We start from the raw sequence: 13,215 nt of genomic DNA on the forward strand, positions 1-13,215 counted from the left end.
TATATGTCAGCATAGCAATATGTATATTTAACAAATTATTATATATATATATTACCGGAAATCAGGGCAGGACAAGGGAAAAGACGAAGGCAGAGAGAGTGGCGGCTGAGGAACAACGGCAGAGGGCAGGGAGAAGAGAGCAGAGGAGAGTTTAAGTGTTTGTGTGTGTAGTGTTAAATAACAAGAAAATAGTATTATATATAGGGAAACCCTAGGGAACACAATCCCTTAAAAAGAGGAAAAGATCTCATCAAATCAAGCAAAAGATATTAAAAGCATAAGAAAACAAAAGCAAAAGATATCAAAAGATATGGCAGCAGGGGAACAGGAAAAAGGGCTGACAGGTTACAGCATAAAGTATGGGAGGTGTCAGATAAAGGTACTGGTCAAGGCATGCAAAAGAAGATTTCAAAAGATTATGTCAGTCACTTTTTCTGTCAACCAATAGGATTGGTGCGCATGCTGCGCCGAAAGTGGCTTTTCGGACAGATGTCGGAACTGACCTACAGTGCTCAAACCAAAGATAAGATATTTCAAAAGTATACAGGCTGACCTAAACAGAAGAAAAGACTTTAGGTCTAGCGCGAGAAGACTCGAGCGCGAGGGCGAAGGCAGACAGAGAACAATCCTTAGCGCGTCGCGAGAAAAACTACAAATCCTTAGCGCGTCGCGGGAAGAATTATAATCCTTAGCGCGCCGCGGGAAGAACTACCATTCTTAGCGCGCCGCGGGAAGAACTACCATTCTTAGCGCGCCGCGGGAAGAACTACCATTCTTAGCGCGCTGCGGGAACAGTTCGCCTCGCGTATCGCTGGAACGGCTGGTCTTCGCGCAGGCTTCCTTGTAAGGAGTCTGACGCGTGGAGCTGCGCAGACATCCTTAGGCGGGAAGAACCAAAGGACAAGCAAAGAGTTAAGAGAAAAAGGGTTCAAGGCTTAAGGGTTAAGCAGAGGGGCGGGACGGCAACAAGAGAGAGAAAGGGCGAGATGGCGACAAGAGAGAAAGAGGCAGGACGGTGACAAGAAAGAGAAAGAGGCGGGACGGCGACAAGAAAGAGAAAGAGGGAGGCGGGAAGAAATTAATACTATTATTATTATTAAGTAATATAAAAATATATATATAATTTATTTAATGTTAAATTTACAAAGATTAATAATCAAATTTTAAATCATAAAAAGAATCGGATTCGAAAACGGGTACCTGGGTCGGGTCGGATCGGGCAGTTGTCACAGTAGGGTTCGATTCCCTCTTCGTTACCATACAACCATACATCATACCTCGAGTATTATTAGGGCTCGGTACCCTTTTCGTAACCATACAACCATGCAACCGTCATTTCCTTCTTTTATTAACTTTATCACGTTCATACACATAAGCATACATATCATACTTACCTTACACATAGCGTTACAACCTGACAGTACGTGCAATATCCGAAGATCGTTCACGTACCATCAAGCAATCATTCCAACATATCATATCATTCACATAAGGCATACACTTATCTCTTAGGATAAGCGTATTAACAAACATATCGAGTATGCACACAGCCCCGAAAACATAACACATAAATGGGGCTAGAACTCACCTGAACACGGTTACGTTCACTGTTAATCGTAATCCCTTTCTTCAGTTGTGCACGGCTGACTGTATAACAAGTATACGTATCAATTAACTATCACTTCTCATAATGTATTTCTATCTTTATATGACCCACAACGAACGGGGGTCCGGGGGCAGCGCCCCTGGCAGCGGGGTCTAGGGGCGGCAGCCCCTAGCAGGGTCCAAGGGGCAGAGCCCCTGGCTGGGGTCGAGCTGCCAGGTCAGCTTGGAAAAATTTTATTTCCATTAACTGTCTTAACACATTTTTCATTAGGTTTTTAATTTATTTTCTAATCGAACTTGGCTTTAGGCGAAGTTAAACCTTAGGCGAACTTAGCTTTAGGCGAAGTTAAACCTTAGGCGAACTTAGCTTTAGGCGAAGTTGTCATCAGGCGAACTTGGCTGTAGGCGAAGTTAAGCCTCAGGCGAACTTAGCTCTAGGCGAAGTTGTCATCAGGCGAACTTAGCTTTAGGCGAAGTTAAGCCTCAGGCGAACTTAGCTCTAGGCGAAGTTGTCATCAGGCGAACTTAGCTTTAGGCGAAGTTGCCATCAGGCGAACTTAGCTTTAGGCGAAGTTGCCATCAGGCGAACTTAGCTTGCAGGCGAAGTTCATCAGGCGAATCTTGGCTTGCAGGCGAAGTTCATCGCTTTGAAGGCGAAGTTGCCCAGATGAAGGCGAAGTTGCCCAGATAGCCGCAGTTTCGGTTTCTGTCCAACATTTCGAGCGATTTTAACACCCTTGTTACGGTTCAACATCACCCACTACGCTTCCCGACCATTTTCGGTCGTTTATACACTAAAAGCTCGGATCTTTAAACTTCAAAGATCAAGAATCATACCTTTTTGAGCTTGTTTGGGTCTTGTTTATTTGCTTAATCACAACTAGTCTCTCTCTCTCACACTCTCGGATCTCGCCTCTCTCTTCCGGCCGCCGGCGGTTGAGGTGTGTGGTGTGTGTGTTTTGGAAGTGTTAGAGAGTATGGTAAAAATGAAGATATTTTGGGATTTTGGGGGTATTTATATCCCTGAAATCCCATTCTCATTTAACCCATCTCAATTAATCCAAGTCCAAGACCCGCTCCTTACCCGATATTAATTAATTACGCGAAATCACTAAACATAACTTCCTTTATTCATCATTAAAATTTTAGAATGTTACAATGTCGTAAAAGACGTGTTTGTAGTGGACATTTTTGGAAACTTTTATTTATGGGACAAAAATATAATCTCTTTCCATACATAGGACAATTTAAGAATTTTCACTAAATCCCGTCGACGTCCTCCAGTCAATGATTAGAAAGCCTCTCTCATATAAGAAAGTTTGACGATTTATGTATAGACAAGGAATTAATTTGGAAATGAAAGAAATATCACATGATATGCAATAATATGTTTGATAGAATGCACACCAAGTGCTTAATTAATTGAAAGCTCAAATGAGAAGTGTGTGTCTATGTATATATATATATATAGTGGGGATCTTAAAAGAACTTTTTAAAATTAAAAACTTTGAAAATCATTTTTGGTCACAAAAAAAACCCATTAAAAAATTATTAACAAAAATGTTAAAAAAGTATAAAAACAAAAAAAAATTATTTTTCATTCCGATTTCATAAAAAAATAATAAAAATAAAAAAGCTAATTATACACATACGTATATTTTTATTTAATCTTGCTTTACATAATGTACACATATGTACATTATCATTTATCTTAATTGTGCATATGTGTATAAAGAATAACATGTATAAAATTAATATATACGTATTATACATATATGTTTGCTAAACCGATATATTTTTTTTATTTTTTTTTATGAAACCGGAATGAAAAATAATTTTTTTTGGTTTTTTTTTTCTTTTATTATTTTCGTGTTCTTTTTTTGCTTTATATATATTTTTTATTTTTCTTAAAAAAATTTATTTTTGTGGTCCAAAATAGTTCTCAAAGTTCTCAGTTTCAAAATAGTTCTCACATGATTCTAATCACACACACATATATATACATATACATATACATACATATAGTTGGGAATTTGTATGAAATTTGTTGGAATTACATGTAGAAAATTTCCTTAGAAACATGAGCTATTTTCTAGTAGTGAGAGTTTATCAATAGACTGAAAAATCGTTCATGCAAACCAACATACAACCATAAGAGTTTCCTATCTTCTCGATCTTGCACACACTTGTTTCAATTTTGTGAATGGTGGTTCTACATAATATTTGATTGGAATTTTTTTCTTCTTCTACTCTTCTAGTTATTTTTGGATCAAAACACAACTTGTTTTATGTTACTTTAACTATGGTTTTCGTGAGTAGATAATATATGTTGAAAATAGACAGAGAGAGTATAAAGTGGGAGAGGCAAGAGAGAGCACCCTTCCGCACACTACACTACACAAAGAGATTGATGCTTTATTCCTTCTATTTTTTCCATAGTTGTTTGTTCAAGTGATGCATTGTACCTTACATTATATTTACATTTCGGTGTTTAAGTAAATCGTTGTATCTGAAATTTTATTCACATGGGCTGATTTTAAACTAGTATAATAAGATTAATTGATTAATCAACAATTTGATTTATATGGTTTGGTTTTTGGGTCATGTTTTATGCTCCAATCAGTATAGATACTAATTAACTAGTTGTTGTTGAGTTAAAGAATAATAAATCATCTTAACTACACCAATTCACTTGTTGTCTCTCTTCATGGTAATTGCCTTAATGTTTATTTCTTGATTTTTGTTGCATAAATCTGAAAATTACATGCTTGGTCAAAAACTTTGCACGCTGGTAACAAAAGGTCCGTAGACATTATCTTATTTGCTAAGTGCTTGTAAAATGAATATAATGCCCTCATAAAAAATAAAATAAAACCATTATAGTTTAACTTGATGCGAGTATAGCCCCACTTGTTACTAAATAAACATGATTAAAAACACATATATAAAAGCATATTAATATACAACAAATTGTCTAATTCGTCCTTGAGGTTTGATCAATTTTACGACTTCCATCCAACAAGTTTTTAAACCTACTCGTTTCGACCCGAATTCCTTCCGACCCAGTACCTAACCCAACTCGTCCACTTCAAGGTCAGGTATAATAAAATTACTTGTTAGTAAGTAGCCTAAGAGTCACAAGCTGTGACAAATTACGTCCCATGTTTCTTCAAACCTCTTATATTAAAATTCGAAAAAAATTTTAAAATAGAAAGAAAATAAATGATAAAATGGATTATAGGAGAGAGAAAAAATATATTAGAAAAATAGGACATCTGTCATTTCCATTTAAAATTGCGGATGTCGACAAACGTGTAGGGCCAGTCAGATCTGGTCTGGTGAGGTGGACGACAACCATGAGATCCGCCATTCGAAATGGCGGATCACGAATAAAATATTCGTGATCCGCCATTTCAAATGACGGATGTCAACTTTGGTGATCCGCCAGTTTGACTGACAGGTCACAGATATCAAAGTAGACTGCCCCTATGGGTAAAAGTGACTTTTGTTGGACATCCGCCATGGAAGATGTCATCCTAACATCCGCCATTTCAAATGACGGATCTGAATAGTAATTTTGACTAACTTGAAAAGACAACACTGTTGGTGGCCTCGTTTTTGGGGAGTGGGGCCGGTGATTTTGGGGAGTGGGTTAGGTGTAGGAATAAATGTTTTCTTTTTATCATTGTTATTTTTGTTAATATAATTAACCATATATACCAAAAAGCCATATTTTTTTATCAATGTAAATTTTTTTCTTTTTTATTATTTACTTAATAACATTTTTAAATACCTTAGTTAACAATTAACGTTTTTAAAATACGTTTTGTGAGGTATTATTTATTTGTTTTCTAAATGTCATTATTTAAAAAAAAATACAAAATGTATTAACAAGATTTTTTTTAATGGACATCCGTCATTTGAAATGGAGGATGTTATCTTGACATCCGTCATTTCAAATGGCGGATGTGAGTAGTGTATTTTCTGGTTCATTTGACCATACACTATCTTTTTCTTTTTATTTTTACTTATTTTCTAAATAACTTTTTTTTTACTTTTTTTTAAAAGAAAGTTTTTTTAACATTAAACACTAATATATGTAATTTGATAAATACGCTTCTTTATTTTTATTATTTGTTAGTTTTCAAAAAAATGTTATTAAGTAAATAATAAAAAAGAAAAAAATTACATTGATAAAAAATTTGTGGTTTTTTTTGGTATATATGGTTAATTATATTAACAAAAATAACATTGATAAAAAGAAACATTTGTTCCTACACCTAACCCCACTCACCAAAAACGAGGCCACCAGTGTGTTGTTGTGTTGTCTTTTCAAGTCATTCAAAATTACTATTCAGATCCGACATTTGAAATGGCGGATGTCAGGATGACATTTTCCATTTCAAATGGCGGATGCCCAACAAAAGTCACTTTTATTCATAGGGGCAGCCTACTTTGATATCTGTGACCTATCAGTCAAACTGGCGGATAACCAAAGTTGACATCCGCCATTTGAAATGACGGATCACGAATATTATATTTGTGATCCGCCATTTCAAATGGCGGATCTCATGGTTATCGTCCACCTCACCAGACCAGATCTGACTGGCCCTAGACGTTTGTCGACATCTGCCATTTCAAATGACGGATGTCCTATTTTTCTAATATATATTTTCTCTCTCCTGTAGTCCATTTTATCATTCATTTTCTTCCTATTTTTTTTTTGCATTCAAAGTGTATGTTATTGTAATTCATTTTTTTTAAGAAAATTTCGATCCTTTTATATATAACACAAACCGAACTACATCTGGATAATAGGTAAGCGAGCAACAAGCTGCGCCGCTATCCCCTTTTGAATCGCAAAGCCTATTTTACTAAATATAAATCCTTGGTTCCTCGGGCTCTGCGAGTCACTGTGGACCACCTTCTGCACCCGCTCCAAAAAGAGGAAACTCTTAAAAATTTCATTAAAATTCGTCTGCATACTCTTTTTCAGTCCTATGTTAGTGTTCAGCTAAACAAAAAACGACAGTGAGTTGTAACCGACAATATAGGAAATGAATGCGTAAAGCTAACTAGAGAATTTAACTTGCTTTTAATTGAGTCACTCCAAAAATCAAATAAAATAAAATAAAGCAATGCTAGCTTTTGATGGCAAATTCCTTTATATATTCATTCATCCCGTACGTTCTCTCATCTTCATTGCCAAAACAAATATCAGTATTTTTTTACAATTTGCTGATCAAAGGAAAAAAGCTTTATCTGCAACAATACTTACTTACATACAGGTATATACGTCTCTACCTGGTTCTTCTACTTAATAATACTATCACAAATAAAATATAGCAATAATAATTAGTCTAGTTATATGTAGGTTTTTCACATTAAGAGTCGTTTGTATTGGTTCCAAACACGTACAACTTGTTTTATGTTATAATGTTAAATATGGTTTCCATGAGTAAATGATATATGTTGAAGATAGATATACTGATAAAGAGAGAGCGCCCTAGCGCACACTACACAAAGAGGTTGATGCTTATTCCTCCATCCATTTCCATAGTTGTTTGTTCAAGTGTTGCCTTGTACCTTAAATATATTTGCATTTCTGTGTTGTAAATCATTAATTGTATCTGAAATTTTATTCATATGGGCTGATTTAAATATATAATAAGATTAATTGATTAATTATCAACATTTTGATTTATATGGTTTGGGTTTTGGGTCATGTTTTATGCTCCAATCTGTGTAGATACTAATTAACTAGCTGTTGTTGAGTTAAAGAATAATAAATCATCTTAACTACACAAATTCACTTGTTGTCTCACTTCATGGTAATTGCCTCAATGTTTACTTCTTGATTTTTAAACACTTGAAAATATAAATAAATAAAAGAAACAAAGCACGGTTTTTTCCTATTTATAGAAATTTTATCAAACAAAAAAGCTCACTGTTGTTAATAATTTGCATCGTCAAACAACTGTTGTGTGTGTTGGATCTCGGGTTTTTGCTCCCTTTTCACGCCTTACGAGTCGATCGGTCATACCAGCCGCACACTCTAAAAGTGTCTAAAACACGTGTTAGTAATTTGCATCATCAAACAACTCCCGCCCACAGACTATGCAGCCGCCTTTGGGTTAGAGTGACAAAGCCGGTTAACTTATGTATGCGGGTTGTCCCATGCATGTTAGTAATTAAGTAGGAGTGTTTGGTCGCAAATCATGTCATGAGACTGTTTATATTCGAAGAAGAACAAAAACAAAGAATCTTGATTGCCTTATTGTCTTTTTTTTTTACCATAAAAATGGTGACAATATTGGACATGAATGCGAAGAGAGTATCAGTATGCAAATGAAATGCGTAAAGGTAACCAACGAATAATTTAATTAAGTTGCTTTTGATTCAGTCACTCCAAGAATAATATATCAAATAAGGCAATGCTAGCTTTTGATGGAATATGGGTTTCTTGATGTTTGGGAAATTCCTTTATTCATTCATCCCTATTTATCCATCTTCATTGCCTAAACATCCATCAGACTTTATTTACAATTTGCAGATCACAGGAAGAAACTTTATCTGCAACACTACATACAGGTATATATGTCTCTAGTTCTTCTAGTTTTATTCGTTTGGATAGTTAATATACAGACATTTAGGAATTTAGTTTTGGAATTAAAAGATTACTATAACATGAAAGGAAAGTTTAATATATTGTTACACCATGTGAAGGGATGCTACTAATAATCATTCTGTGTTATGAGAAAAATAAAATGTGTTGTTTTTTAGTGGTTAGCAACCCATAAATAGGGGTGCTAAGCGGCTTGGGCTCTCGGATTGGCAGGTTATACCTGACGGCTGACACGAACCTGAAAATCATGTCGCTAACACCAACACGACCCTTTGACCAAAAACTTTTGAACTTGCTATGTATTCTACTCAAACTATAACTTCACACCCAACAGATATACAATGGTATCTTTTGAAGTGATACCAACAGATAAAGGCAATGCATTTTAAAAGATCATTGTTTTTCAAAGTAACATTGCCCCAAAGCTGCAAAAATGTTGTAAATTACAGACGTACATATGGTTGATGCATATTTAAGTTGTTGATTAGTTATATAATAATACTTTGGTATAAATCGTCACAAAATTTTTTAGCACTTACTAGAAAAAGAAGGTCGAATTTTTTCTTATGTTTAATGTGAATTACTCAAGGCTTTGAAACAATGGCTTCATCTTCATCATCAAACATTCAGAAGATTGAGCTGACAACTTCTTCAAGTAAGTCTTCTGATTAATTAACTTGGGACTTGTATAGCTGATATTATATATATGTAGAAGAAATCTATCCATTCAATATCAACAGTAAGGACAATTACAAGAAAAGTAAGCCACATTTTTCATTAAAGAATTACACAAATCTTTAGAACAATGGGATTAATCCATTTATTTTCTTATTTCTTTATGCCTATACATTACTCCATCCCATTCACTTCCTCATTGCCTAAACATCTGTCCTTTTTTTTTACAAATTCTGTACCCAATTTGCTGCTGATCAGAGTAAGAAGCCTCATCTTCAACAACACATACAGGTATGTCTCTGTTTCTTCTAGTAGAAGACTTTTATTCGTTTGGATAATTAATATACAAACAAGGGAATTTAATTTGGGATTGAAAGAAATGTAACATGAAAAAAATGTAATCACAATGCTTTTAAGGGGTGGCCAAACGGTAATATGAATACAACTTAAACAAGTGATATTAATTGAGATGATGTTCAACCGAATAGTTTTAGAGTCCCCATCTTTAACGAATTAGCGCTTAGTCTTCCTTTTATTGCCATAACAATTAGAAGTGCCATCCACTATTAATTGCATTACCGCATATAAGTCTAGTTTTATTCCATTTTGAGGATAGATACATATGTTTTTTCGTTTAATGAAAAGTGGAGTTGGGCATTTAATTGTTTCAAAAATTACAGTAAAAGTATAGTAAAGTTTCCACGTCGGTTTGATTGTCACTGCATGATTACAAACTCAAGTTAGTTAGTTGAAGCAATGCATGTAAGTATTTTGGTAGTGATTATTGTATTGTGTTCACGAAATCATCACAAAATAAAAGCATTTTTTTACACTTACAAAAAATATAGTAGATTAATATTGGGAATATATTTGGTTATATGATTATTCTAACACATGTATATTTTCTTATTGAATGTAGTTGCATTGGAGCAGCTTCAGCATTTTAGTCATGAGCACCTGCTCAGCCTTGTCCAGTTGCAGCCTCTACAAAAGAATGAAAACTCTGATACGGAAGACGAAGATGAAGGTAAAGATGAAGATATAGATGATTTTGTGGTGGAAGAGCCCCATGTTGGCAAATGCAAGATGTGCAAAGAAGAGATCTATTCATTTCATTTATGTTACTACTCTTGCAAGGATTGTGATTACTCTCTGCATAAATTTTGTGCACAACTGCCCCTAACCCAGCCAAATCACCCATCACATCCCGGTCACAATCTTACGTTGTCTGACGGATTTCAGTTTCATGATCCCAATTTCAAGTTCGACTACACTTTTGATAGTCCTGTGAAATGTGATATGTGCCAAATTTTCCGAGAAAGGTTCTACAGCTACCATTGTTCTATCTGTGATTTCACCATGGACATAATATGTGCTACTAGGGATGATCAGAAGATGGACCACCCAAGTCACCCTCACCAGTTACAACGTTATTTCAAAAGGATAATATCTCGTTGTAATGCTTGTGGCAAAGAACATAGTGGGACCTTCTACCAGTGTACCACCTGTTGGTTCATGGTCCATTTGGATTGTGTTTTGCTTCCAGCCAAGTTACTTATCCAACCGTCTACGAATGAGAGTTTCACTCATACTCATTTACTTACACTTGCTTATTCCTTTCCACGAGTTGAAAGAAGGGCCAGATTCTATCCCGTGTGCAAAGTTTGTGGTTTAGGTTTCGACATTAGCAACTGGCATTATAGATGTGATAAATGCAGATATTACGTCCATGTTGAGTGTGCTTCTTCAATGAGTGAGGCATTTATGTCTATCTTTATGCGCCAAGGTGAGTAGATATTTATTCTTTTATTTTTAAATACTAGATATTAAGTCTGTCATTTTTAGTTTTCACTTTAAATATGTCATTCTTTAGGTCTTGGCAAAACTTCTAAAAACTTTAAAGACGCCGACCATCCTAATCTACTTCGTTGTCCATTTCCTAATGAAAGTTTCAACCTTCTCAAGCACCTTTTTATTAACAAAGGGGGGTTAACTATTTTAAGAAAGATTGATGGTGAAAAGTTTAGTCATCCACACCCGTTAATTCTTTTTGAGACATCCCATAACGGGTCCGTTTCTCGTCATGATCCCATGAAACGAGTGGAGCTATTGTGTGACGGGTGCGTGCGACCAATCACATATTTGCCCTTTTACAAGTGTTCCCAAGATGATTGTGGTTTTGTTCTTCATGAGTGGTGCACCAGGCTACCCTCTGATATACAAGACCACCATGGCCATCCAAATCATACACTTGTTCTCCAGCCACAGTATAGACACTCCTTTGGTGTGTTTTGGTGAAATATTTGTAACTTACCTTCTAGTGGTTTCACGTACATATGCATGCAATGCGAATATCATGTGGATATTAACTGTGCCTTCATACCTGATGTGATCACACATGAAGCGCACCCTAACCATCTCCTCCAAAGAAATGAAGCTTCACCCAATCTAATAAAAACTTATTGTATGGCATGTCGCTAGTCAATGGATAAGTTACCGGGGTTCCATTGTCCCACTTGTGATTTCTATCTACATACAAAGTATGCATTGTTATTACCCGGAAAGATTAGGCACAAGTACGATAAACATTCACTTAGCCTTAGATACTATCCAGCTGAGAATCACAGTAGCGAATACTTTTGTGATATTTGTGAGGATGAATTTAACCCGAATAAAAAGTGGTTCTATCATTGCAGCACTTGTTCATCATCTATGCACACCGCTTGTGCTCCGCGAAAACTTCATCGTCAGGAATCTATACCACCAGATAATGTATCTGTCTTCCGGGGCCTAAATGTCAAATCTGGAAAAACCCTTGAGATCGCATATCACCCTCACCGTCTCACCTATGAAATTGGGCTTAGTGCTGATGGAGAATGTGATGTATGTTGAAGAGGTAGGTCCCAGCAGAGCCCAGTTGGTCCCGCAAGACTAACCTTGAACAGGGACGTCTGCGCAAAGGCCATCTGCTCCCGCAGGACCCACCATGCTCAGAGAACCTTACGCGCAGTACGCAAGCTGTACACGCAGGGAAAGCCTCCCAATGGTAAAGTACCCCGCCTGTTCCCGCAGTTGCGGATACAAGCCATCAGGGAAGGCTACCCGCAGACAGCAGGGCTACACGCACAAGACACTAGATACTTCAGTAGTCACATGAAGGAATGAGCAAGGCGGGAACAATCCCGCCTAAATGAGCCAGTCTGTATGATTCTGAAAGATCTTTTGTACTATACCTACCAAGGTATGGATAGGACAGACGATCTGACCAGAACAGCCCATGAGCCAATCACAGGGTGACAGCTCACCGACAACAGTGCGAGGAGGAGCACCCTCTAGTACTGTTTGTCACTATTAGCCGCTGCCTACTCACCAACCCTTACTGTGGGGCATGCGCAGCCTACAGTTGGTGGAATAGTGTTACTGTTGGCCGTAACCTATTCACAAACCAGCATGGCCTGCGTACAATCCACAGTAGTTGGGACGTGCATAGTCTACAGTTGGTGGAATAGTGCAGCCGACTTTGTTACTGTTGGCCGTAACCTACCCACCAACCAGTATGGCCTGTGCATAGTCCACTGTTGGTAGAACAGGAATACTATTCAGCCGGCTGTACCTTCTAGGAAACCTACCTTCGGCTATAAATACTCCAACACCTTGGAATGGTAAGACCATCTGCTATCCAGTTATCTAGCAATCTCTTAATATACACTTATATTCAGAGCAACCTAGTCTGATTCTCACGCCGGAGGGTGGTCACAAGGAGGAACCCCCCCCCTTCTCAGTGACGAGCTTACGGTGTTTGTTTTGCAGGTCTCCTGAAGAACAGCCTTCTCAGCTAGATCTCATCCGTGGGAAACATTACTTAACCCCCAGATTATCTATAATCTGTACCGGGTCACTTAGTGTTTCTTCATTGGCGCCATCCGTGCATAAAAGCTAGAACTATTTTAGTTTTTTCACAATTTCTGAAGAAATGGTTAACGTTACTCCGGTCCAAAGGCCTGTAACCGACCAAGAAACCCCGATAACAACCCCAGCAACTGGGGGGAACACCGGCGGTTATACAATCCTTACGAACACTACCCCGACTACCCAAGCCGGGGCAAGTGCAGTAAATATTCCACTGGGGTTCACCGATACCCAGCTGGAAAAACGAACGAGGGTCCCTTGCCAAACACTAGATCAAGTGAAGGCGTGGGCCGAAGCACGGCAAAGAGAATTCCAAGCCGAATTGGATGAACGCTTGCGTTCAGCTCAACAGGCCGACGAATTCGGCAGTACTCGCCAACACCTCAATATGAGCAGTGACT

At 37.1% G+C, this 13,215-nt stretch overlaps 1 protein-coding gene across 1 annotated transcript; it reads left to right on the top strand.

Moving 5' to 3' along the window:
* Positions 1 to 9,242: 9,242 nt before the first annotated feature.
* Positions 9,243 to 11,775, top strand: LOC143569762 (uncharacterized). Its single transcript, XM_077055593.1, has 2 exons — positions 9,243 to 10,691; positions 10,779 to 11,775. The coding sequence occupies exons 1-2, from the start codon at positions 9,800 to 9,802 to the stop codon at positions 11,201 to 11,203; spliced, it is 1,317 nt and encodes a 438-aa protein (XP_076911708.1). The 5' UTR covers positions 9,243 to 9,799; the 3' UTR covers positions 11,204 to 11,775.
* The last annotated feature ends 1,440 nt before the right edge of the window (positions 11,776 to 13,215 follow it).

Source organism: Bidens hawaiensis, unplaced genomic scaffold (assembly GCF_021521415.1).
Source record: "Bidens hawaiensis isolate Kalapana, Puna unplaced genomic scaffold, B.hawaiensis_p1.1 tig00024648_1, whole genome shotgun sequence".
NCBI classification, from domain to species: Eukaryota; Viridiplantae; Streptophyta; class Magnoliopsida; order Asterales; family Asteraceae; genus Bidens; species Bidens hawaiensis.

What these genes read in the sequence shown, in the direction of transcription:
- LOC143569762 (XM_077055593.1), top strand. Translation starts at nt 9,800, where the DNA reads ATGTATATTTTCTTATTGAATGTAGTTGCATTGGAGCAGCTTCAGCAT. An exon ending in GTCTATCTTTATGCGCCAAG is followed by an intron (nt 10,692 to 10,778) that starts GTGAGTAGATAT and finishes GTCATTCTTTAG; the next exon opens with GTCTTGGCAAAACTTCTAAA.